Source organism: Amblyomma americanum, chromosome 1, assembly GCF_052857255.1.
Source record: "Amblyomma americanum isolate KBUSLIRL-KWMA chromosome 1, ASM5285725v1, whole genome shotgun sequence".
Classification (NCBI taxonomy): Eukaryota; Metazoa; Arthropoda; class Arachnida; order Ixodida; family Ixodidae; genus Amblyomma; species Amblyomma americanum.
In genome coordinates, this window is record NC_135497.1 from 74,554,742 (window position 1) to 74,580,745 (window position 26,004).

At 43.9% G+C, this 26,004-nt stretch overlaps 1 protein-coding gene and 1 non-coding gene across 3 annotated transcripts; one reads left to right on the plus strand and one right to left on the minus strand.

The window, feature by feature from the left end:
• Positions 1–383: 383 nt before the first annotated feature.
• On the minus strand, positions 384–24,113 carry LOC144113031 (uncharacterized). Of its 2 annotated transcripts, XM_077645913.1 has the most exons (8): positions 24,049–24,113; positions 23,114–23,242; positions 22,473–22,564; positions 17,396–17,471; positions 15,438–15,645; positions 11,421–14,279; positions 10,001–10,059; positions 384–516 (listed from the first exon to the last, which is right to left on the minus strand). In XM_077645913.1, the coding sequence occupies exons 3-8, from the start codon at positions 22,562–22,564 to the stop codon at positions 481–483; spliced, it is 3,330 nt and encodes a 1,109-aa protein (XP_077502039.1). In that variant the 5' UTR covers positions 23,114–23,242; positions 24,049–24,113; the 3' UTR covers positions 384–480. The 2 variants fall into 2 exon arrangements, with proteins under 2 accessions (XP_077502039.1, XP_077502040.1); XM_077645914.1 differs by lacking the exon at positions 11,421–14,279.
• Positions 2,182–2,254, plus strand: TRNAP-CGG (transfer RNA proline (anticodon CGG)). Its single transcript has one exon. It is a non-coding gene; the product is annotated as a tRNA-Pro (tRNA).
• Positions 24,114–26,004: the final 1,891 nt, after the last annotated feature.

Genomic DNA, 26,004 nt, shown 5'->3' on the forward strand with positions numbered 1-26,004 from the left:
ACCCCGTTTCCTTCCTTCCACCCACTCATCCATCTATAGGGTGCTCTCGCCATCATCAGTGCTGCGCTGCCTCGGCTCGCGACGCGCTGGCACTGGCTGCACGAAGCCGGTCTCTGTGCAGCTGATTTCTCCCTTATCTTTTACTTTCTGTAACCGTTACGGAAGTCTCCTTTCGAGTTGAGGAAAGGTAAAGGCAAGGCCGGCTTGTTGTGAATATTGTGGTTAGGGTCTAGCCTCAGACTTGCACTGATATTCACTCGCTGCTTGCCAGTATAAGGCAGCAGCTGGTGCTTGCCATGGAAAACAATATTCAAGCACAAATGACCACAAGGAAGCGTTTGTTTCAACTTTGAATGAAGCATACTTAAGTCATCACATTTATTGCAAAATAAACAGGATGGCAGCTGTTAGGTTCATTGACACACAAAGCTGACTAATGTGAGAAATGCACGGAGAAGGAACCGTAGAGAGCACTTCCAATTACACCTTCTTGCGGGCCCTCTTTGCGGGTGGCGCCTGCAAAAAACAGAACAAAAGAAATATTGAGTGATAAAAAAAGGAAATTCACAAATCTGACAAAAAATATTTCATGGGCTGAGCTAGCTCAAAAATTTTTAGAAATGGGCATAATATGTGACACACATTATGGCATCCACACTGCTCTCGATACTCTATGTCTTGATTACATTTGTTTCAAAACCTAAACTGGCCAGAGCAGCAGTGCATATAAGTGTGCTAGTCTGCCACTCATGATCGACTGTCTTTCGGAACTGGAGATAATCTTTTAAAGAAAGATTGCATATCCCATCAGGCTATGAGATTTAAAAAGATCAAGTAAACTACCATTCAAGCATCTTTAGTTTACCTGACTTTACTCACACCAAAAACCAAAACTGAAGCTGACCTGAGTCGATATGACTGCGGCATTCACGCGACAAAGAGGCCACTCTCATCGAAAACGGGCTTCTATATCGTTGAAAGCTTCTATGAAGAAGTGGAATTGGCAATGTACAAAGTAAAATCACAGTCAACTGTAAAAGGTAGACATGAAGCAGGCTGGCGACCAGGCGGTAGGCGACTATGGGATAGGCTCTAGGAATAGCAGGGGAGAGTTAATTGAGTTCGCAAATAGAAATAATTTACGAATCATGAATACCTTCTTCCGCAAATGAGAGAACAGGATTTGGACGTGGAAGAGCCCCAATGGTGAGACTAAAAATGAAAAAGACTTCATGCTATGTGCTCACCCTGGCATGCAGGATGTGGAGGTTCTGGGATAGGTGCACTGGAGCGACCACAGAACGGTAAGGCCTCTAGTTAGCCTAGATTTGAAGAGGAAACGAAAGAAACTAGTGGGGAAGTCTAATAACAAGTTAGCGATATGAGGGGAAATAGAGGAATTCAATATATCGCTGCACAACAGATATTCAGCCTTAACTGAGGAAGACGATCTTAATGCTCATACAATGAACGATAATTTGAAATCTAACATTACGGAGTGTGCAGTAGAAGTAGGTGGTAGGACGGTTCGACAGGATGCCGGCAAGCTATCTCAGGAGACGAAAGATCTAATTAAGAAAGGCCAAAGCATGAGAGCGTCTAACCATACATACAGAACAGTACTAGCAGAGCTATCGACGTTAATAAGCGCAAGAGAGGAGGAGGGTAGCCGAAATATAGAATTTCAATATGGAGAGAATCGAGCATGCTCTAAAGAACGGAGGTAGCATAAAAGTGATGAAGAGGAAACTAGGCAGAGGTAAAAACCAGATGTATGCGCTAAGAGAATGGAGGGCAATGTGATTAGCAATATGGATAATATAGTTAAATTGGCCGAAGAGTTCTACACAACTGTTTGGCTAATCCAACTGTCTTATCCATATTGCTATGATATTGCCCTCTTTGTCCCTTAGCACATATATCTGGTTTTTATCTGTGCCTAGTGCCTAGTTTCCTCTTCACCACTCTTATGCTACCTCCTTTCTTTAGAACATGGTCGATTCTATCCATTTTGAATTTACTGAATTCATTATATATATATATATATATATATATATATATATATATATATATATATATATATATATATATATATATATATATATATATATGCACACACTCTCGAGGTACGCTTTCACCCTATAAACATAAATACCCACGAGAGCAGCAGATTGGACAGCCGTCGCCGTAGCGCAGTTGGTAGAGCACCGGACGCGGTATTCGGAGGTTGTGGGTTCGGATCCCACCGGCGACATGGTTTTTTTTCTGCTGCTTTATAAGTAATTTTCTTAATGCGGTAGATTATTCCTAGCATTATTATCCAACTGATTAGCACAACACATTAATAAAATTAAACATTCCCCTGTGCAAATAGGTTTCGGTGACTGTTGGCTCCCTTCATAAGTTTGTCAAACGAGCCCCTCATTTCCTTTGCCTTGTCTGCTAGCGCACAGCAATAGGTAATCCAGCAATTAACTAAAGAGGAAGTAAAGGAAGCCTTAGGGAACAATGCAAAGGGGGAAAGCGGCTGATGAGGATCGGGTAACAGCAGATCTGTTGAAGGACGGAGGAGAGATGGTGCTATAAAATCCAGCCATCCTGTACACGCAGTGTCTTATGACCTCAAGTGTACCAGAATCTTGGAGGAACGCTAACATTATCTTAATTCCTAAGAAAGGAGAAGTCAAGGACCTGAAAAACTACAGACTGTCCAGCTTACCATCCATTGCCTACAAGGTATTTACTAAGGTAATCGCTAATAGAGTCAGGGCAAACTTAGACCTACATTAACCAAATGGCCAGGCAGGCTTTTGTAAAGGATATTTCACAATAGACCATACTCACATTATCAATCAGTTGATAGAGAAATGCGCAGAATATAACCAACCCCTATATATACCCTTCATTGATTATGAGAAAGCATTTGACTCAGAGGAAACATCAGTAGTAATGCAGGCATTGCGTAATGAGGGTGTAGAAGAGCCTTATTTGAAAATACCGGAAGATATCTATAGCAACTGCACAGCTACCATAGTCCTTTATAAACTCAGCAATAAAATTCCAATAAGGAAGGACGTCAGGCAATGAGATCCGATCTCGTCAATGCTACCCACCGCCTGTTTACAGGCGGTATTCCGAGGCCTGAATTGGGAACAGTTGGGGATACAAGTTAATGGAGAATACCTAAATAATCTGCGATTCGCTGATGACATTGCCTTGCTTTGTCACGAGATGAATTGCAAAGCATGATGAATGATTTGCACAGGCAAAGAAAAACAGTGGGTCTAAAAATGAACATGCAGAAAACCAAAGTAATGTTCAATAACCTAGCAAGAGAACAGCAGTTCACAATTGGAACCGAGGTGCTAGAAGTGGTAAAGGAATACGTCTACTTAGGACAGGTAGTGACACCTGATCTGGACCATGAGACGGAAATAACTAGAAGGAAAAGAAGGGGTGGAGTGCATATGGCAGGTTCTCTCAGATCATGAATAGTGTACAACAGCTGTATCGTGCCGGTACTCACCTACGGGGCAGAAAAGTAGAGGCTGACGAAAAGGGTTCAGCTTAAGTTTACGGACAACGCAGCAAGCCATGGAATGGAACATGATAGATGAAACGCTAAGAGACCGGAATCGGGCAGTGTGGGTGAGAAAACAAACTCGTGCTAATGACATCCTAGTTGAAATCAAGAGGAAGAAATGGGCTTGGGCAGAGCATGTGATGCGAAGGCAAGACAACCGCTGGTCCTTAAGGGTAACGGAGTGGATTCCAAGAGAAGGCAAGCGCAGCAGGGGCCGGCAGAAGGTTAAGTGGGCGGATGAGATTAAGAAGTTCACAGGCATAGTGTGGGCGCAGCTGGCAAAGGACCGGGTTAATTGGAGAGACATGGCAGAGGCATTTGTCCTGCAGTGGGTGTAGTCCGGCTGATGATGATGAAGAAGCGCTTTCTTAACGTGATTCAGCTTCGTAAAGTGTACCACTTGAGGTGTGCTCATGATGGTGCATTTTCGAACGCTAACATATGGCTGTTAGGCTGTTGTGTCTTACTGCTACACTAAGTGTGCATGCATTCCATTTTGGTTCTAGTACTTCTTAGGCCACATTCTCACAGCCGGCCTCCTCTACGGCGCGGCGGCGACGGAGCCGAAAACCGCGGCAGCAGCGGAGCGGTGCGGTGTTCTAGTCGAAAGAGGCGCCGGACACCGGCACACCAGTTGTGGTGAGCGCTCGCTCCTCCAACGTGACTGTACGATCTCGCAAGCGGTGGCAAAAGTTTGAAGTTAGTTGAATAACTTTGAGCAACTCCAGAGTTTTTACAGCGAAACACCACGCGTACAGCACCAAAACGTTTTATACGAATATAGCAAGCTACTAATAAAGCGCTGCGCGCACTGCAGTCACATTATTCTGGCCAATATGAACGAAATCGAACTCTGTTATCGTTACAGGAATGGTTTGCCAGGGCTTGCTAGATTAGTCTTTATGCTAACGTTCGAGAATTAGGCTAGCAAAAAAGTTTGGAGAATATTTTACCAGTATCGGCTAATACACATGCAGATTTTCGCATTTTTCTCGATAGCAGAACTCAATGAGTGTCTGAAAGAGATAAATCCGTCATGCTAGTAACATTCCATACTGGATTGTTTTGCTGCATTCCTGTCTGTTTTAATGCATTTTATTCTGATATGCATCTGTGTGTACAACCATGTCTATCGCAAATGCTTGTACTTTACAGCTGCGTATTTACTGTATGTGCTCGAACTAGTCAATGTTTTGTTGAGTAAAGGGATGAATTTTTGCCCTACGTTTCTCGCTCTCTCGGTCCATGTAAATAGAACAGGTGCCCAGCTATATGTATACCATGTTTATAACAATTGAAGGAGTGTCCTAGGCGCGTAAAAAGGTTTGTTTGTTTGTTTGTTTTACGGGGGTTTAACGTCCCAAAGTGACTCAGGCTATGAGAGACGCCGTAGTGAAGGGCTCCGGAAATTTCGACCACCTGGGGTTCTTTAACGTGCACTGACATCGCACAGCACACGGGCCTCTAGAATTTCGTCTCCATCGAAATTCGACCGCCGCGGCCGGGATCGAACCCGCGTCTTTCGGGCCAGCAGTCGAGGCGTAAAATGGGTTCAGTTCGACTGAGTGTCGTGTGGCCTACTCTGCCGTATCTATTCAAGGGAAAACTTGACTTTCAGCCCGGTGTGCGTATATGACATTGAAGTGACCTTCGCACTTAGCGATTTCATAGCAACAGCTTTAAGTCAGATGACAAGCATATTTTGACTATGGTTAATGCGATGGTGTCTCTAAATTAGACCCGGGTCGTTTCCTAAATGTTGAGCATCCCACCTCCGAAATTTGACCTTCATTGATTTGGACCAAAATCTATTTTCAGGCTAATTTCAATGTGCTCAGACAAACAGACGATGACTGTCTGTAAATTTGACACGGGCCAGCCCCGAAATTTGACCTCGGCCGATTTAGACCAATCATAACTGAGCGTTCAACCATATTGATCGTGCCCAATACGATGACAAACTCTAAATCTGGTCCGGGCCATTGTCAAAATGCTTTCGCTTGACCTCTGGTATAACCATGATTGAACCCTGCCTGACTTTCTTTTTCGCACTGCACAGTCGATTAATTAGTTTAGGCTGACTAGCTAGCTTTTTAAATATTAACTTCTTGTTCGCAAAAAGGTACCATTGGAGTAATTTTTTCTTCAAGCTCTAAAAGATAGCGCGAGAAATACAAATACACAAATGGCACCCCTGTATTCCCCTTTCACCCTAACCGACAGGGTCCCTCTATTCTAAATGTCTCTAGAGACTGTCATTTCGTAACCGCACAACATGCGTGAAACGTGATTATTCAAATTAGACTGTGGGCAAGCAGCTTTCTGTGGGGACGGTGCACCCGTGTACAATGAGCGGACACCACCAGCATTGATCAGCCTCGGGTCCCACATCCTCTTTGCCTCACTAAAAGGAAAAAAAAGGATACACCAATACAGCCCAAGGAAATAAAAAAAGGGGGAAGGAGAGGCGGCGGCTTAGTTCATTCAAGCCTGTACCCAAAAAACCTCACATGCATGAACACAGCGAAATGGGTGAAGAGAAGGTTGGTGTTAGAGTATAGTATTAGGAAAATATCCTGGTGCCAGGTGGAGCCACATCGCAAGAGTCAAACTTGATGCGTATTTTCACCTTATCCAGAAAGTATACACAACACTTTGAGAACATAGCAAACGCACAACACAGGCTCAATATTGACGAAAATTTTGCCGTAACAATACAGAAAGAAAAAAGAGGAAATGTTGCAAACCAAATATCGATACTATTTTTTTTAAAGTACGCAACAATAAAGAGCAACATGCTTAAAAGTTTAAGATTTTTTTGGATATTTACCACTCCCTAAAAAAATGAAAGCTTTAATCGACAATCTGTCCGCAACATTTCCTCACACTTATCAAACATGAAAATGCTACCGCAAGCCGCATAAAATTTGGACAAATTTAGATGTGCTAGAGCTTCTGAAAGTGCCCATGTATTCTCTATGGCAGCTCGCACTGGTGAACCCTCTTAAAGCAGTCACACGGACTGAACATTCTGACACAACCCTTGAAAATTTCACTCGCTAACTGTACAGCTATGATCTGACACAATGGTGTTGACATCAGCGGAACCTTCCACACGTGCCGCTGTCAATCGCCTTCAGAAACGAGGGGTGAGCTCTTGAACAACAGACATAGACCAGCATGAATTACAAAACCTACTACACCTGTCATGCCAATACTCGCCCTCCTGGCCAACAGGACAAAACACACGCATAATTAAAAGTACAGTTTCTCAAGAACCATTCATTCTTTATGGCAACGGACATGGTTCAGAAGGCATGCATTCCCTCATCTGAGTATTCTAGGAGTATATATATGTAGCTCGGGTTATGCTGTCACTTCTTTTTCCTCTCACCACTTCGGCGCAGTTTCCTTCACTTGCATCTGCGTGGTTTCCGTTCTTCCAGTGTGTCAAAACTGCATGTTTATCGCGTACAATTTGCTGTTCACACAGTGAAGCCTTCTCACACGCAGCAGCGCTGCTTATGATGGGTGTGATACGGCAGAGCTTCACTGTTCTGCACACCGTGAAGGATGCGGGCGGCCCTGACGATTTCAATAGGCATGCAATAAAGCATTAATGGAAACGTGAAAAACAGTCACTGCTGCACCGTTTTCATCTTAGAATTCGGCAACTATTGCCCAGTCTTTTGCCAAATAAATATACGTTGATGCAGCAGTTCTTGAGCACAAATAACGAGCAAAGAGAGACAAGCCGAGAGCTGAAAAAAACATGACTGCCAATTACAGTACTCCCTAACCCAAAGATTGAGTGCAGCATGATTCTGTGATACACTGAGGCAGAAAACGTGGACGACGATCAAGCTACCCCCAAGAGTACAGTGGGAAGCATCTGCACTTTGTCAAGCAAAGCCTCTAAAGTATTGCACTGAACAAATTCTCCTCAGTGGTATAGAGCAGCGCAGTGCAACCCCTGCCCGGCTTTGGCATCCTCTCCTGTGAGAACGCATTGCACCGTGCTTGTCTCACTGCTTCATGGAGCAACACGGATTCCACAAAAGACACGTCTTTGTTTGGAGCTGGCCCGCACATTCAGAGTAGCACTTACCCGCTCTCATGGGAAACGGCATGGACTCCACAAAAGACCCCTATAGACGCCTATGTATGTGCTGGCTGACCTTTCTACCGCTGATTCATGACTGACTCAAGTTGCAACAAGAAGCTTTGTGTTAGATCTTACGCTGTTTGAACATACAGCAGAATCTTGGTGAAGCAAATCTTACGGGGTCTCGAGAAAAATCATATCGTCCGAAGTTTTGTGTCATCCAAAATGAACAAAATCAGTACGAAGCAGCATGAAAAATGTGCTCACACAGATCTGTTTTCGGCTGACAGCATTTATTTACGGTCGCATGGCCACAGCTCACTGCTCACGATGTGTACAGCACGGCTGCCGATCGCGACATCAGCGATGTACTGGCCGCGCGCCCATGCTCATTGCCCCTTTTGCATACAGCACGACTAGCGATCGCGGAGTCGATGATGTGCGGATAATTTTACCATAGCGGAGAAGTATTCGTGTAGATGCATATATAGGTTGCACTGCGATCAGTGAAAGGAATCCCATGAGATGGGTCCGCCATGTTTATGAACCACCAGCTCAATTTGCAAGGCTGTCGTCCAACGTGACTTTTGGCGCAATACTTCATTGCTTCAGCAGCGATAGTGCTGACTATTCTGCCAGCTACATCAATGAAACAAAGAATTTGCTACAAAAGCTATGCAAGCACGCATAATGTGTAGAATTTCGAAAAAGGGCGCAGTGCAATCATGGAGCGTTCCAAGGACTTGGACCACCGCATGAACTTGTAGACACTGAGCCAGATCCCTACAAGCGACAGATCGTAGAATGCTGGCACATCCAAAACATACCCGGAAATGTAAACTGAAGCACACGGCCTTTGCAACTACTCACTGTGGGCCCCAACTCATATGCCTCACACGGAAGGACCCCCGCAATCTGATTGTGACATATTGTGACTAGCACGGCGACGACACCTAGCGGCAGTGATTACAAAAAGCGTGTCTCTTGCTTCCACCAAGTCAACCCTGAAGATGGTGCTAAGTTGGCACTGAAACGTCTGTTCTCTCATAAGAACTTGCTCGGAGTATCCCAGTTTTCTCTCTAAAATGCTAAAGAACACAATATTCTCACACATTACAGAGGTCCATTGTGAGAATGTGAGCGAAGACGCTCAGAAAAACCAATGAATTTTGCGTGCAGCATGCTATAACCATGTCAAATCTGTGGCATGCAATTCATAACAAGTAAACCCACAATGTCGACTGCTGATGGCATGCTGATGACAAAACAAAGAAAACATCACTGTGTAACCCTACTGTTGGCATTGTAATGAAGACTCCCCCACCTCCCAAGTAATTCGAGAAGACGAATCCTGACTGAGCCCAGTTTCTCCTCCTTGGGTAAAGTGCCAAGCATGAAGATTCCGCATGCCATCAGCACCCAGTCAAAAATGATGCAGCGTAAAATGCAAGCTGAGGCTCAGAAACAGCATACTGAGACTGATGTGGCGGGAACAACGATTCACCTATGCACTGTTCCACCATAGCTGCCACCAACCATATTACTGTGGAGAAATCAATGTTTCTACAAACTGAGCTTTCATACCCAGAAAGTAAAAGGACAGGGGCAGGGATTGCTGTATTGATGCCTCGAACTAAATACAACTTGACAAAAAAGCTCAAGGAAAATGTGTGCTGCCCTCTCCAAGAAGGGGTTTTTTTCGTGAAAAACTCTTTACCCATTCACAAATAAATATGCGATGAAAACGCTTAGTACACTAATTTGATGGTCCCAAAGGAGACAGAAAAAAAAGTACCTAACAATGCCGCCATGTAAAATCCAGGAGCAGGCCAACCCTGGCGCATCATGAGGGCTCCTCGCACTGTGAAAACTTTTCTTGCACTCAACACATGCCAATCCAACGAGCTGCTCGCTCGAAAGTGGATGAATTTTCAAATCAAAAGCGAAAAGCACCCCTTCGCAGCACAGATCACAACCTTTTATCCGGGTCCTGAAGTGTGCACAAAAGCTGAGTGTTTCTTAAACATGGCTGCCGTAACAGTGAGCCTCCTGAAGTGACGTCCCGTGCAAGCTATGTATGCCAGACTAGGTGGGTGCCTGCTGTGCATGTGCGATTTCCAGGTGGGGACACACACCTGTCGCTGCTCATGAGCAGTAGGCGCTCAGCCAGTCCTGTGTATAGCTATGCTTTAATGCGTTTGGCAAAATATTACAGATGCTGCATTCTTCTGTTCTGTCCCTAAGGACAACAATACCGTATTTCAAACTTTGCAAGCATGTCTTCAGAAACGCCTGCAATTCTGTTTTCTCACCTCCTCAGAGTGATCTTCTGCTGTCCTTCGAGAGGCATCAGGTTTGTCATCTGCCCACTCTGTATGAGAAAGATACAAATGAGTGGATCAGACGTAGCTATTCCTATTTCAGTCTCATGTGCACTCATACATATTTGCATGGTGTAGCTGCATGACATTCCTTTGTAACATTCTAGTAATCACCCAGGGTGTCTACCACGTTGACGTTTCCAAATTCGCCAAATTTTCCCCGAGTACGCTAAAAGGGGTCATGACATGGTCTACCAACAAATTGTGGTTTTAAATTGCAGGTACTAGCCATGGCATTGTTATGCATTACTTAAAAAATAAGTAGGGCTCTACGCGCGCATTCGAGCTAGAAATTGCAATTAGAAGTTGTCGGCTCTGAGCCCCTCCCCCTGGCAAGTAGTCAAGACTTCTCCCTTTACCCCTCTGCACCCCTAGTCCGAACAACCCACTCCCTTACACTCACTATATGTACAGTGCGCAGTTCAGTCGCCAGCAAGCACGTGACTGCCAGTTTATGTCGTCAGGGATCGCGGTCGCACCAGGACTGCAAAACGGTTCAGGAGAAGTTTTAAACCCTTAATTACAGTGTGCGTTCCCTGCAGTGCATTTCATGCTTGCATTTACTCTCGACGATGAAATAGTGTGAATTTTGTAGAATTCCCTCAGTGACAGACAACTAAGTTTCATGTCAAGAGAGCCTGACACAATGCCCCCCCACCATATGCTGTTACTCTCAAATAAAGATGTAAAAGAATAAAAATAACTTAATAGTACAGAATCCTGTACCAACATATTGTATGCAAATCCAATTCAAACAGTAAGTAGTAGTGTTTATTTCATTAAACAATAAACTGGAGGAAGGGAGGTTACAGCGAAAGATAACTTTAGGAAAAAAAGGGAGGGAGGAAGCAATAAACTGACTGACATACAGGGTTTTGCACTTTCGTGAGTTCTGTAAATGGGATTTCCCTCGAATCAACAGCCTTCAAGACTGCAATTTCACCGTGCTGTATTAAAACAATTAAAAGGGTAATTAGGAAATTTTGACTAACTAGTCCCATAACCATGACCACTACCTTGTCACTCAAGAGTACTCCGAGCCCAACATACACTCAGTGAAAGCAGCATCTATGTGACCATCAGTGTCGCTTTTTTATTATAAACCTGTAAAAAAAGAATCATCAGGTATAAACATGCACAGCATTACATCATGCATGATATTAACATGGATAGCACACTTGGAACAATTTTAGCACTAGCACACACGTACTTGCATGTGCATTCTTGGAACTGAAAAGCAAAAAGCACTGGCAAAATCTGCCTACGGGTCTGCAAAACAAAAAACTGTTCCGCAAGGACTAACCCCTATAAGATGAGCACATAAAAGAATAGGCTTCAACAGTCTGCTTACCAAGGGCAGTCTCGAGTGCTTTGGCACGTCTTCCCCGGGTCTTCCTTGGAGTTGCTTCAGTTGCTGTCTGGGCCATATCCACTTTCACAGCTTTCCTTGAACCCTGAGTATGCTTCGCTCTAGTTGCTTTTGTACTTTGTGGGTGGTCCACTTTCTTTTCTTCTCGGGCCTCTTCATTGTCCTTCCTTGAACCCCGAGTACAGCAACCTCTAGTAGGCCTGACAGGTTCATCTGCCAAGGCATGTACGTTGGTTGCAGATGAGCATTTTGATAGGGACACACCTGCAGTTTCTAGCTCAGGGACCTCTTCTACTTCATTCACCTGCTTAGAAGGTGAAGCACGTGTTTCTTGCTCAAGGTCCTCTTTAACTACATTGCTTGCAGATGGTGCCCAGTGAGCTGTTGAGGCCTCCAGAGACTTCGGTGATTCAACTGGTGATGCGCCCACAATGTTCTGCTCTGTGGCCTCTTTAACCAGTACTATGATCTCGCCTGAAGCTGGAGTTTGCTTGCCTCCTGAAGTGTTCAAAGACTTTGGTGTGTCCACTGTTTCCTGTGCTAGGGCTTCTTTGCTCTTACTCGATACTCTTGAACCTCCCATGACATTCTGTGAGCAGACTTCCTCCATCCCAGGAGTCACTGCACTTACGTTCCTTGAAGCTGACGAGAGGCTAGATATTGTGAACCTGACAAACCCCTCAGTTGCAGCAGATGCGTTATCAAAGGAAACACATTCAGATGGTGAGGCTTGTGTTGTTTGCTTAAGGTCCCCTTGACCTTCTTTTATCTTCTTGGAAGCAGATATCTGCTTCGCTTCCGAGGCTTTTAGAGACTTTGGTGTGTCTGCCATCTCTTGCTGTGGAGCTTCAATATTCACCTTCCTTGAAACAACTTTCTTTTCTCCACTAGCATTCAATGAGTTTGGTCTGAGGCCTACTGTCTCATCCCCTGTAGCCTCTGTACTTGAATTTTTCAAGGTTAGTGCGCAGGGAGACCTTGTACTTTGTGTGCCAACAGATTCAGCCACCACAGGACTGATGTTCATTAAAGGTGGGCGTTCAATTGGTGATGTGCCCATTATGACTTGCTCTGTAGCCTCTTCACTTGCACTGATCTTGCTCGAAGCTGGAGTTTGTTTACCTCCTGAAGTTTGGAAGGGCTTTGGTGTATCCACATTTTTCTGTGCTTGGGCTTCTTTGTTCTCTACATCGACATCATCCAAAGTCATGTGTCCAGGTGACAATGTGCTTACTGCTCGGTTCATCTCTTCGGTTACATTTCTTGAAGGTAAAGTTTGTCTAGACGTCGGGGCTTTCAAAGCACTTGCTGTGCCTGTTGCCTCAAGCTCGGAAACCTCTTCTCTCATTTCCTTTGAAGTCGGTGTGTGGCTAAATCTTCCACTCCTGGTAAGCAAAGTGGCCTTCTCCAGTGCACTTTCTCGACTGTTTTCCAACGTTTGGCTTGAGCATTGGAAAGTTTGCTTACTGACAGTCACCTTAGGAGATTCTGCCATGATGCCCATGTGTTCCAATGACTCCTGATCAGATTGTGACTCGTCTCGTGCATATTGCGGTGGTACACCTTCTTTCTTATCATCCCCTTCCTCAGAAGCAACTGCATGCTCTTGCTCTGGACTTTCCTTTTTGCTTCTGTTGTTAGAAGCAGGTGTTACCATATTCAAAAAAACGGCAGGGACATAGAAGACACCCTGCAATAGACCTTCACTGCCCAACTGAACCCAGGTTAGTGAGTCTACTGCACTGTTAGTGATGCTGCTTCTGGCAGCCCTAGAAGGAACTTCTGCAGCGCCTTCCTTGTCCCCTGGAGATTCATTAAAGCTGGTGCTGTTCCACTTCTTCTTCCTCCTCCTCCTCCTCTTCTTTGAAGTACTGTCTGTCGAGATGGCACATTTGGACCCTGTCTTTTTAGCAGAAACACCTTCTTCCTGTTCTAGAAAGCCTAGAGTGCTTGCACCAAACTGGCCTTCGCAGTTAGAACCATCAAATGAACTAATAGTTTCATCAGCGGTGACCACTCTTTTAAAACTGTTGGTACACTCAGAGTTCTGACCAAGAGATGAATTAGCCCAAGTGCTCCTAGCAGAATGGTCTGAAGGTGTGTGAGCCCCATTAGTATTTTTCTCCAAGGAGGGCCTTGAACGGCTGCTCAGAGGACTTGCTGTAAAACTTTTTGCATGGCTTTGATGGGATCTTGGATTTGCAATGTGTGAAAGCCGTTTATAAGCACGCTTGTTGCCAAGTGAAGAATTAGATACATCTTGAGCAGTGAGAGGACCCAACTCTCTTTTGCTGATGGAATCAGTATGGTTGGGTGTTTTGAAAAAGGACTCACAACCTAGAGAGCCAGCTGATGAGCTCAACGATGTGTGGCACAAACTTGTTTGAGAGCGTATGAGTGCCCTTCTAGAAAGGCCAGGTGAATCAAGGAATGATTCATCTGTTGTAGCCTTGCCATTTGGGTACCAGCTCTGTGATCCTGGGGTTAAAAAACCAGAGCTGTTTTCCTTGTGCGAGAATGAATTGACTTTAAGACCCTTTTTTCTCCTCCAGCGTCTCAGTTTGCAGGACCTTTCCGCTATACTATTTTCGAGAGACTGAGACCTTCTCTTGAGCGAGCTGCAGCTTTGTCCTTCCTGGAATGAAGGGTACTCTTCTTCAAAGCTATTGTGCATTCCTGGCAAACAGCTCCTTGAGCGTCTCGCTCGCTTCCTTGATTCATCAATCAAGGGTGTTGATGAGGTACTTGAATGCAAGGCTCTATTCCTTGACTGTTGCTTATGGCGAGCCTCGTTATCACTTTCATGGTGTTTTGTTGAACTCTCTCTTGCATCCCCTGCAGCTAAAAAAAAGTTTTCACAGATGCATGATACGTGCTTGCTAGTAGCCCTCCATTCTTTTTTCTTAAGGAAATAATTTGTTGTCTAGAGATATCAAGCACCTCATCTTAGATGCAACAAGCAGTGACAAAAAGGACCAAGAGCTTGGTCCTTCATTAGCAATTACTCAGCAATTACAAGCAAGTGCACAAGGCGGTAAAGTGTAACATATCACAGTGCCTTACACGCCAAATAACAAAGTTTTCAATTCTTTACAAACTCTGCCAGAAACAAACACTTACTACACAGAAACTTTACCTCTAAAAAAACTATGTTGCATCTAAACAATCCATTCAGAGGCTGTACCCTGAATTCAGCTGATGCTTAATTGACAGTCATGACATGAGGGGCCATTAGCAACATAAATGACGGCTCTACTGCCACAAAATCTCTGTTCAAACAATAACTGTGTGTCGCTTAAACACAGTACCCAACAATGATTATATGGCAGACTAAACGACCTTAAAATGCATAGTGAAAACTTTCCGCCATATCATGCTAGAGTAAAATCACTGAAGAGCGGTCGTCTCCTAAAAATTTAAGACACTGAAATTACTTTCACAGGAATATCCAGGTACTCAACATTACGTCAAATGAACACTTTCTGCGCACACCAAACATGAATTTGCCACCAGTTCCGGCTTCATGGGAAAACCTGCAACCTTAGACTAAAGTGACCTGAAGCACCCAAACACCCATGATCCATTTTCTTCCACTCACTTGACTGCTACAATTCTACTAGCCCTTTCAGACCTACCACATTATCAACGGCAGAGGGCAGAGCTCCTGCTGTCTACACAGGCAGTTATAACAGCTGTGCGAGGGGCAGCTAACAAACCCGACTCTAACAATTCAACATCCATTACTAATCAATGTCATTATTGCATGCTGTGGTAATGATAGCATAAAATGAAATAACTGAGGTAAGAATGGTTTATGGGTGTTTAACGTCCCAAAGCAACTCAGGCTATGAGGCACACCGCAGTGAAGGGCTCTGGAAATTTCGACCACCTGGGGTTCTTAACGTGCACAGGCATTACAGATTACCTCAATTAGACTTTTGCAGGCGAACTGTATAATGCAGTAGGTATAATTCTGCACAATCAAGTAAAGTACCTTACCTTTTGGCTGGTGAGAAGCAGCAGCAACTTTAGAACTCTTTTTCGTTCGCTTTTGCGCACTCTTTTTTTTCCGCTTATTCACCCACTCAAAGCGGAATTGGCGTGAACCAATTTGAACAATGTCCCCATGGCTGAGAAAAGACGTGTTGCGTACACGTTCCCCATTGTGCTTCACACCAGCAGAGCCAGTGACATTCACAACTTGCGCCTGCATGAAAATTTTACAATTAGCTCCCGTACAAAGCCCACCATACAGTAATGCAGAGTTCCAGCAATATAGCTTAAAGGTTTGCTAACGCAGCAAAAGGCCACTGTACAGCACCTTCGTGGTACAAACTGCCATCTTCAAGTACATCAGACAAACTCTGCATGCTCCCAATACTGAGCACGTCACACAATACAAATTGTTAATTGCAAGGCTTAATGCCCTGAAGTGACAAATGGGCTATGAAGGACACCACAGTGCAGGGCTCTGGATTGATTCAGACCACCTGGGGTTCTGTAACAAACGCTGACCTCACACACAGTGCCTTATGCATTTTGTCTCCATCTCTCTCTCTGCCATCGAAACACTGCCACCACGGCAAGAATTGAACCCATGTCCTTGGGCTCAGCAGCTGAGCGCCCTATCCGCTCAGCGATTGCGCACGGTCGTCACACAACACAGGGAGCAAGAAATGGATATCATTTGCTATACCGAAGCTCCAGGTGAGCAGGTCTGACAGTATCAACACCTCATATGAGGCAGTTTGCTGCATGGTAGTAACCTGTCTGCTACTTATAATGCATACAATGCAAGATATTACCAGTGCCACAGGGCGTAATGCATGGCGCACATTTTTTTCAGCACTTCAGGCTGAAAAGTCATATTTCTCACTACACTAGTGTTTCTGATGGCCCCAGAAGCTGCATCACCACTGTCAGTTTAAATCACTTGGAATGCATTTTTCTTCATTCATCATTCCCATGCTACCTCGGAGCTTGTGCATTACATTCTTGCACTTGCTGAAATTAGAAATGAAATTTGGTATGAATATGCTGTACTATATGCAGAATGCAGCTATGATATTTTTAATGCAATTTCTAGTCGCAGAAGTGGTTTGGTTTATGGTGGTCTAACGTCCCAAGGTGACTCTCGCTATGAGGGACGCTGTTGTGAAGGGCTCAGGAAGTTTCGACGACCTGGGGTTCTTCAACAGCCACTGAAATCGCTCAGTACACGGGCCTCCAGGTTTTCACCTGTATCGAAATTTGACCACCGCGGCCGCGATCGAACCCGCGTCTTTCGCGCCAGCAGTTGAGAGCGATAACCACGGAGCCACAACGGCAGCAGTTACTAAAGTGATTCAAATTTGCTACAACCATTGCAGTCCCATCAAAATGAGACATGCTAAAGAGTACTAATTGTTAAAAAGTTTGAAAATTTTATGCATGGAGCACTTTCTTCTGCAGCATAAAAGGGGACCATAGCGAGCAAAAGCACATATTTTTCACTGCTGTCTTATGCCCACTGATGACAAATAGGCTCACAAAAACACCCCTATATTTCAAATGCATGACTGGCAAAAATTAACAACAGATTTCAAAACAACTGGCAAAAACATATCAACTGCGATATTTTCAGCCACTTGGCAAAACTATTACCAAAAATGTTCTAGAGCATGTCCCATTGAAGACCATTCGAAACTTTTTAATCACTGCAATTGGAGCTTAATCGTTAAAAACATTTAGAGCTGGCATGAAAAGTTTAAATTAGCATAACAAGCTGCCAACATAGGACACTCACACACACACACACCCGCACGCACGCACGCATACACACACATTCCTGAAAACTCTATTCAACAGCTCTTAGTCCACATTGTTCTTTGGGGACATATAAAACACCAATCAGTCCCTGCAGAGTCTCCACAGAATTGAATTAAAGCAATAGTTAGTCAACGGAAACACATACTCACCAGCATGTTTTTGTCCACAAGGAACAAGCAGTAGCTTGAATCGGCTCCCCGTATGTGGATGTCACAGCCAGCAGCTCTGGAGTAACCAAGACAGAATTAGTTTCAAGGCATGCCTCTGCTGTGCACAACTTGCTAATGTTATTAGTCACGTCACCAGTGCAGAGACTATACTCCACGACAACTTTTCCTGGCAAGGCAGCAAAAGCTACAGAACCTAAAACGCACTTTCTTCCTGTACAGCTGAAAATAGTTTGCTTGCAGTTATTAGCTCTCTCTTAAAGCATAATATATTGTCAATATTCATTTTTAAGGCATATTTGTAACAAATGCCAACTTTCAATGCTGAAGGTCAAGAAAAAAGTTTCCTCGATTGCAAAATTGCTAGGCACGTCTAGTTGCAAGAAGCTTCTACAGATGACACCAACTGCGCCAGCAACATAGTGGAGGTACCGTGGAAAGAGAAAGACGCCAAGAGACCTGGTGCACCCTTGTGCGGTCGGACTGTTACGCGGACTCACACAGTCACAACACACCCATAGCTTCCCTTCATTGCAAAGGAAAACTATCGCCGAGTGTGGCGTGTAAACTTTTTATCATCACACATCTGTAACATATTAAAACAGTGCTATGGAAAACCATCATGGAAGAGAGACATGAAAGATTTCATAATCTATAGTGTAGATCGCTTTTAACGTATGTCGCAGTGGCCACAAAAATCTGCTCAATACGCGGGTACCACGCTGTATAAAAAAAACTTTTTCAAGTCAAAATACACGCCTGATGGGTAGCTTCGCTTAAAAAAATGCTTTATCTATCCCTGAACACAAAACAACCCACTGAGTCCGTTGTACGCTTAGATTAGGTTTATCATACGGCACGCAGCGCTACCGCAACATAACCAGCTGGGTGGTGAAGACAAATCCTTGATGCAGTGCATTCCACTGGTGAAAGCAATTTATGAGCGAATTGCAAAGCGAAATAAAAAGTGTAACCTAAGAAGCGGAGTTTCAGGGATCATGAAAACGATTTATGCTGTCGCATTTCCGTTGAGTCGGCCACAGATTGCTGCATAACTTTTTGTTCTGTTTGTGTTGTGTGGAATAAGTGGCAGTGCGCCTCACAAGCTCCCTGTGCAGCGAAGGAAAGTGCCCTTGCTGTTGCAAACAGCTGCCGAACGGATTTTAAAACCGCACTGTAACCGGTATTTCTCTTCGCTCGACCACATATTAAGCAGTATGACTTTACATTGAGCCCTATGAGAGGCAGATTAGTGGCTGGCAAAAGCCGCATTATATACCGCCCCGCACTGTAAGCGGTTACGTTATAAGTGGTCTCCACTGTACATGGTACCCCTAACCTCATACTGTAATACTTCGTCATAAACAAACAAATGTGCTTAATACTAGTGTCCCATCAGCATGTTAGCACCCTTTGAACACAATGCCCAAAGACTGTTCTGCCTATCTCCTGCTGATATAAGAGTAGCTCTAGCCATAATGCTAAAGGTCAGCGAAGTAAAAGAAGTGAACACGGTACTGAGTAAAATATTCCAAGGCTCAAGTACACATTATAGAGTGGAATGCATTCACACTTTGCACTGTGCATTCCCAGCAAAGCAATCATTTTCCCTGAGAAAGACAGCTTTTTTTTTAAACAAGTATGGTGCAAAAAATGAAGATCACAACATCAAAGACAAGTCTCTCACAAAAAAACACAAGCAGGCCATGCAAATGTACCAGTGCAATAACAGCATGTTATTATGGGACAGCCTCTACTTGAGGACGTTAATTCGTGATGTTTAACTTCAACACATCAGGAACTAAACATGACAATTCTAGCATAACAGCACAACAAAAATACATGGTGCAAGATATAGCCATAAGCATGACAGGATTAAATTTAGCTAAATACCTCAAAACTGGCCAACTGTATTAAAATCCCCGTAATTAGCAATTATAAGATGCTTCCCATCATTTCGACACATCATGTGTCAGGATACAAGTTTTATACACTCTTCCTTATCTCTGTTCCCCCCTGCATTTTATTATACTTCTTGCACACGGGCACATTTAATATCTAAAGGGTTCAATTGCAGTTAAGTTCCAAGCACGCTCGACATTTAACCCTGCTATTCGTTTCCATTTGAACCTAATCGACGAGTTCGCCTGCTAAGTGGTAGGTGGTGCTGCATGCAAACGTACTGGAAAAAACGGTGCAAAACTAACTGGGTTTATAATTTCGGCATGAAAACAGTGGTTTTCTGGTTCAAAGCGAATTCGAACTGAATATTTCGAATATTTCTGGCTGGCATACAAAAAAGTTCAATGACACAATAAGCATTTCAAAATCATGTACTCTTCTAACACACAAGGTCATCGCATTCTGTGTTAACTTTTTACAATGGCCATGGGAAATTTGAGGGGTTGACCTACATGCAGTGCAGACAAATTTGTGGGACCTTCCGACTGGTGTTTTTAATTGCGATTTCGTCATTGCGCAGCTATTGCTTTTCAGGGGTGAGTCCATGGGCACCTGCTAAGCATACACACTACATGCCACCCGGCGTCATGTGCCAGAAGGGGGCATCCATGCATCTTGTGCTAGCTCCCCTTTGCGCTTGCGCCCTCATGCTTCATTATCGTACTTCACGCAAAGAGGTGCCTGTGGCAGATGCACTCAGCTCAGACTCGTCCCGCCGAAATCAAGGGCGCTGTCCAGTCAATGCACACTGCCATGCCGGTTCCGGTACATGCGCACCATGGGTAACGAGAGTGTAGGCACCTGGCAGGTGCAGGTCTCGGCGCCGCGCTTGCGCCTGCTCATGTCTATTGCCACGCGCATGTGCAGACTGGCTCCACCATACATGCCGGCTCGCACGCATGAGGCATGTATGCCATGGAGTCGGGGCACGGGGAAGGAAGCGTTCCAAGAACATCACTCGCTCGAGCCGAATACTTTGAGATTTAAAACACCAAACAATAGGATCCGGTCGGATACAGTACTATTCGCACACCCCTAGCATATAACCATTTAGAAGTAAAAAAAATATTTTGATCAAACGTCCTGTAGCTGTGACACATCTACAGTGGGTCCCACCAGAAACAAACACAAAACACAATACTACCAACCCATGCAAAAATTGGCACTTCCATGCTTTTTCACTTCTGTCCAGGCAAGTGTGTGATGCTGCATGTTAACACAGTTTTGGAAATCAAGCTAAACTTAAATAAATTGTTGTTTAAAAATTGTAGTTTTCATGAAACATCTAACTGTATGTTTCATTTTAGTTTTAATTCTAATGTTTCCTCAGCACGAAGGAAAAACTCAACCAAACCTCAGAAACCAGCTTCTGGACAAGAAAGTTGAGCCACAAAGCAGTACCAAATCTACATCAAGCTTGACCTCTATAGACTCAATCACGATAAAAGGTGAATGTGTGACAGCGGCCTAATGAGCTTTTCTTTGTAAGTTCTGGCGTGAAGAATGGGGGTAACAACAAATATTGTAAAACAAGACTGCCCTGACTCAACTTCACACACTTCCCCCTGGAATGAAGGGCCAGTTTTTTATCTCAAGTTCTGCTACTTCTTTCACTTGGGTTCTCAACACCACAGATTTAGACAAGGGCAAAAATTTTTAAGTGCAGTCTACAAGCAAACTGCTCACTTTACTGAGCTCAACGAACTATTAGGTTACAATGGCGGCATGAAAGTTTCATTTCCTGCTTTCTACTGAATAAAAATTTAATGGTAATTACACAACTGATAATGTGGAAAATCCGCGCCAATAGCATGCAATAATACATTATGCACAGGACGATGCAGGCCGGAGGTCCCCATATTAGACTCGGCTCCAAGGACGCAAAATGACTCCAAACAAGACACATGCCCTCCCCAGAACCTTTGCAACATGTCATCGATATTAAGGAAGAGTGCGATGCAGATTCACTGCAGTACTAGTATATGGGGTAACGGCGCAGCAGCAACTTGGGTCATAACGCGCCAAACACCGAAGTCACTGCACATTCATCTCGGACGCAGGTTTCACAAAGTAATTATGCCAGACTCCAAGGTAACCAGCTTCTCACACAAAGCAGTAGCTATAGCAAAACCAGTATATATATATATATATATATATATATATATATATATATATATATATATATATATATATATATATATATATATATATATATATATATATATATATATATATATATAGTGAAATGAGGGGATCGTTTGACAAACATATTAAGGAAACCAACAGTAACCGCCGAAACTAAGGCGCATAGTGGAATGGTTTCTATTTTTTATTATTAATTTCTAGTGCCAATGAATTGTTTTTTAAAGAAAATTACTTATAAAGCAGCAGATAAAACAACCATTCCGCCGGTGGGATCCGAACCCACGACCTCCGAATATCGCGTCCGGTGCTCTCACCAACTGAGCTACGGCGATGGCTGTCCAATCTGCCGCTTTCGTGGGTACGCTCAAAACATAAATAGCCACGAAAGCAGCAGATTGGACAGCCGTCGCCGTAGCTCAGTTGGTGAGAGCACCGGACGCGATATTCGGAGGTCGTGGGTTCGGATCCCACCGGCGGAATGGTTGTTTTATCTGCTGCTTTATAAGTAATTTTCTTTAAAAAAAGCAATTCATTGGCACTAGAAATTAATAATAAAAAAACAAACCATTCCCCTATGCGCCTTGGTTTCGGTGACGGTTTCCTTAATATATATATATATATATATATATATATATATATATATATATATATATATATATATATATATATATATATATATATATATATATATATATATATATATATTCCCTGTTTTGATGGTTTGGTTTATGGCTGTTTAACGTCCCAAAGCGACTCACGCTATGAGGGCGCCGCAGTGAAGGGCTCCGGAAATTTAGACCACCTGGGGGTTCTTCAACGTGCACTGACAACGTACAGAACACTGACCTCTAGAATTTCGCCTCCATCGAAATTCAACCGCCTTTCGAGGCTTAGCACGATGACAATGTGATGCCTTATACAACCACCACAACCGTAGAATAAATATACATACGTGCCAACCGAGCATCGTCCCCTTTGAAATCGGTGCTTGGAACCTCGAGTTCCATCCTTTTTTATTGTGAAGATTCTCGGATACCAAGGCATCTTAAAAGAGAGAGAGAAAAAAAGTATGAGTGCGCGTAAGGTCGAAGAAAACTGTGCATGTTAAAACTCCCCTCAACTAGTCCAAAAAAGGCCCCCATATACGCAAATTATGATAGAAGTTTGCAACAGTCACGCAACGCTTTAAAGCTGTGAGACTAGAAACTACAGATCAGTGAACTGTGGATGCAGCGGAAAAGAACGGTTCAAGTTCAGCGCGCTAGAAGACAAAAGCGCGCAAGTCGAAATCAGCCTCAACACGCAAATTATATGGTAGTTCGCAGCGAGCATATACCGCCTCATCGTGAAAAAAGATGAATCAAGAAAATGGTAAAAGGAGTGCTGAACAGTGGACGCAGCAGCAACGCAGTGCTCGGTATTAGGCGTTTCGCGTCGGGCCTCAGCATAAACAAGTTGCATCGGCGATTACGTGAATCATACTATGCGCATCTGAAACTAAGTGCATTGAATTCGGAATGTTCGTCACCGAATTTTATGTTCAGTGTGAAGGCTATCTGAACAATGAAAACAACCGCTGTTGTTCGCACTTACCACACAGAAGAGGTCTTCTAAACGCGTTCTAGTTCAAGTCCGCCGAGACTTGTTCGAAGATGCGTTCCACATCGGATGAGCAAAGAAAATGTCCAAACGCTTTTCAAGCCAACAGCACTTCTTCATGCACTGCAAGAGAGAAAAAAAACGTACGCACACACGAACATTACTCTATAGCGGCAGTCACTGTACAAAAAACTGCCACAAAAAACGTCACTGAACAAAAACTGCGTTCGGTGCAAACGCTGGGGGGAACGCAGCACAAGCGCAAGCTGTTTCTGCATTCGCCGAGGATAAATTTTGTACCCTGAGAAGAAGTGTTATCTCTGAACTTCAGAACACATAGAACGGGCTCCTAACAAAGAAGAACGCGCTCCAGATAAAGAGTCCGCTACAACTCCAATTTTAATAAAACCTGACCGCTGCTCAAAAACAACAACAAAAGAAGGAGAAACTGCACACCAGAGACTCCTTGAACTCTTTCAGAGTCAGCAGTAACGGTTAATTTAGTGAAACAAGGAATCAAACATATGTACACACGAACGCTGAGAACCACATGGGCGGGCGTCCCAGTTCTCTAACACGGCAACCGGCGCAAATGTTGCGAGAAACACGCGGCAAAAGTAACCAGTTTCCATAACGACATTACGGGAGGTTAAATATTGAAATTCATCTTAAGAAGTGCGTTTTTACTGGAAAAAAATTAACACACATAGACCGGTGCGTCCGTTGCGACCTTCAGAACATATAGAAGGGGCTCCTAACAAAGAACGCGCTCCAGATAAGGAGTCCACTGCAACTACAATTTTAATAAAACCTGACCGCTGCTCAAAAACAACAACATAGGGAGACACTGCACACCAGAGACTCCCTGAACGCCTTCAGAGTCAGCAGTAACACTTAATTTAGTGAAACAAGGAATCAAACGTACTTACACAAGAAAGCTGAGAACTACATGGGCCGGCGTGCCAGTTCTCTAACACTGCAACCGGCGCAAATGCTGCGAGAAACACGCATCAAAAGTAACCAGTTTCAATAACGACATTACGGGAGGTTAAATATTTAAATTCATCTTAAGAACTACGTTTTTACTGCAAAAAAATGAACACTCATAGACCGCTGCGTCTTTTGCGACCTTCAGAACATCTAGAAGGGGCTCCTAACAAAGAACGCGCTCCAGATAAGGAGTCCACTGCAACTACAATTTTAATAAAACCTGACCGCTGCTCAAAAACGACAACAACAAAAGGAGACACTGCACACCAGAGACTCCCTGAACGCCTTCAGAGTAAGCAGTAACACTTAATTTAGTGAAACAAGGAATCAAACGTACTTACACATGAAAGCTGAAAACTACATGGGCTGGCGTGCCAGTTCTCTAACACTGCAACGGGGCAAATGCTGCGAGAAACACGCATCAAAAGTAACCAGTTTCAATAACGACATTACGGGAGGTTAAATATTTAAATTCATCTTAAGAACTACGTTTTTACTGGAAAAAATTAACACTCATAGACCGGTGCGTCCGTTGCGACCTTCAGAACATATAGAAGGGGCTCCTAACAAAGATCGCGCTCCAGATAAGGAGTCCACTGCAACCACAATTTTAATAAAACCTGACCGCTGCTCAAAAACGACAACAACAAAAGGAGACACTGCACACCAGAGACTCCCTGAACGCCTTCAGAGTCTGCAGTAACACTTAATTTAGTGAAACAAGGAATCAAACGTACTTACACACGAAAGCTGAGAACTACATGGGCCGGCGTGCCAGTTCTCTAACACTGCAACCGGCGCAAATGCTGCGAGAAACACGCATCAGAAGTAACCAGTTTCAATAACGACATTACGGGAGGTTAAATATTTAAATTCATCTTAAGAACTACGTTTTTACTGGAAAAAATTAACACTCATAGACCGGTGCGTCCGTTGCGACCTTCAGAACATCTAGAAGGGGCTCCTAACAAAGATCGCGCTCCAGATAAGGAGTCCACTGCAACCACAATTTTAATAAAACCTGACCGCTGCTCAAAAACGACAACAACAAAAGGAGACACTGCACACCAGAGACTCCCTGAACGCCTTCAGAGTCAGCAGTAACACTTAATTTAGTGAAACAAGGAATCAAACATATGTACACACGAACGCTGAGAACCACATGGGCCGGCGTGCCAGTTCTCTAACACTGCAACCGGCGCAAATGTTGCGAGAAACACGCGGCAAAAGTAACCAGTTTCAATAACGACATTACGGGAGGTTAAATATTCAAATTCATCTTAAGAACAGCGTTTTTACTGCAAAAAAATGAACACTCATAGACCGCTGCGTCTTTTGCGACCTTCAGAACATCTAGAAGGGGCTCCTAACAAAGAACGCGCTCCAGATAAGGAGTCCACTGCAACCACAATTTTAATAAAACCTGACCGCTGCTCAAAAACAACAACAAAAGGAGACACTGCACACCAGAGACTCCCTGAACGCCTTCAGAGTCAGCAGTAACACTTAATTTAGTGAAACAAGGAATCAAACATATGTACACACGAACGCTGAGAACCACATGGGCCGGCGTGCCAGTTCTCTAACACTGCAACCGGCGCAAATGTTGCGAGAAACACGCGGCAAAAGTAACCAGTTTCAATAACGACATTACGGGAGGTTAAATATTCAAATTCATCTTAAGAACAGCGTTTTTACTGCAAAAAAATGAACACTCATAGACCGCTGCGTCTTTTGCGACCTTCAGAACATCTAGAAGGGGCTCCTAACAAAGAACGCGCTCCAGATAAGGAGTCCACTGCAACCACAATTTTAATAAAACCTGACCGCTGCTCAAAAACAACAACAAAAGGAGACACTGCACACCAGAGACTCCCTGAACGCCTTCAGAGCCA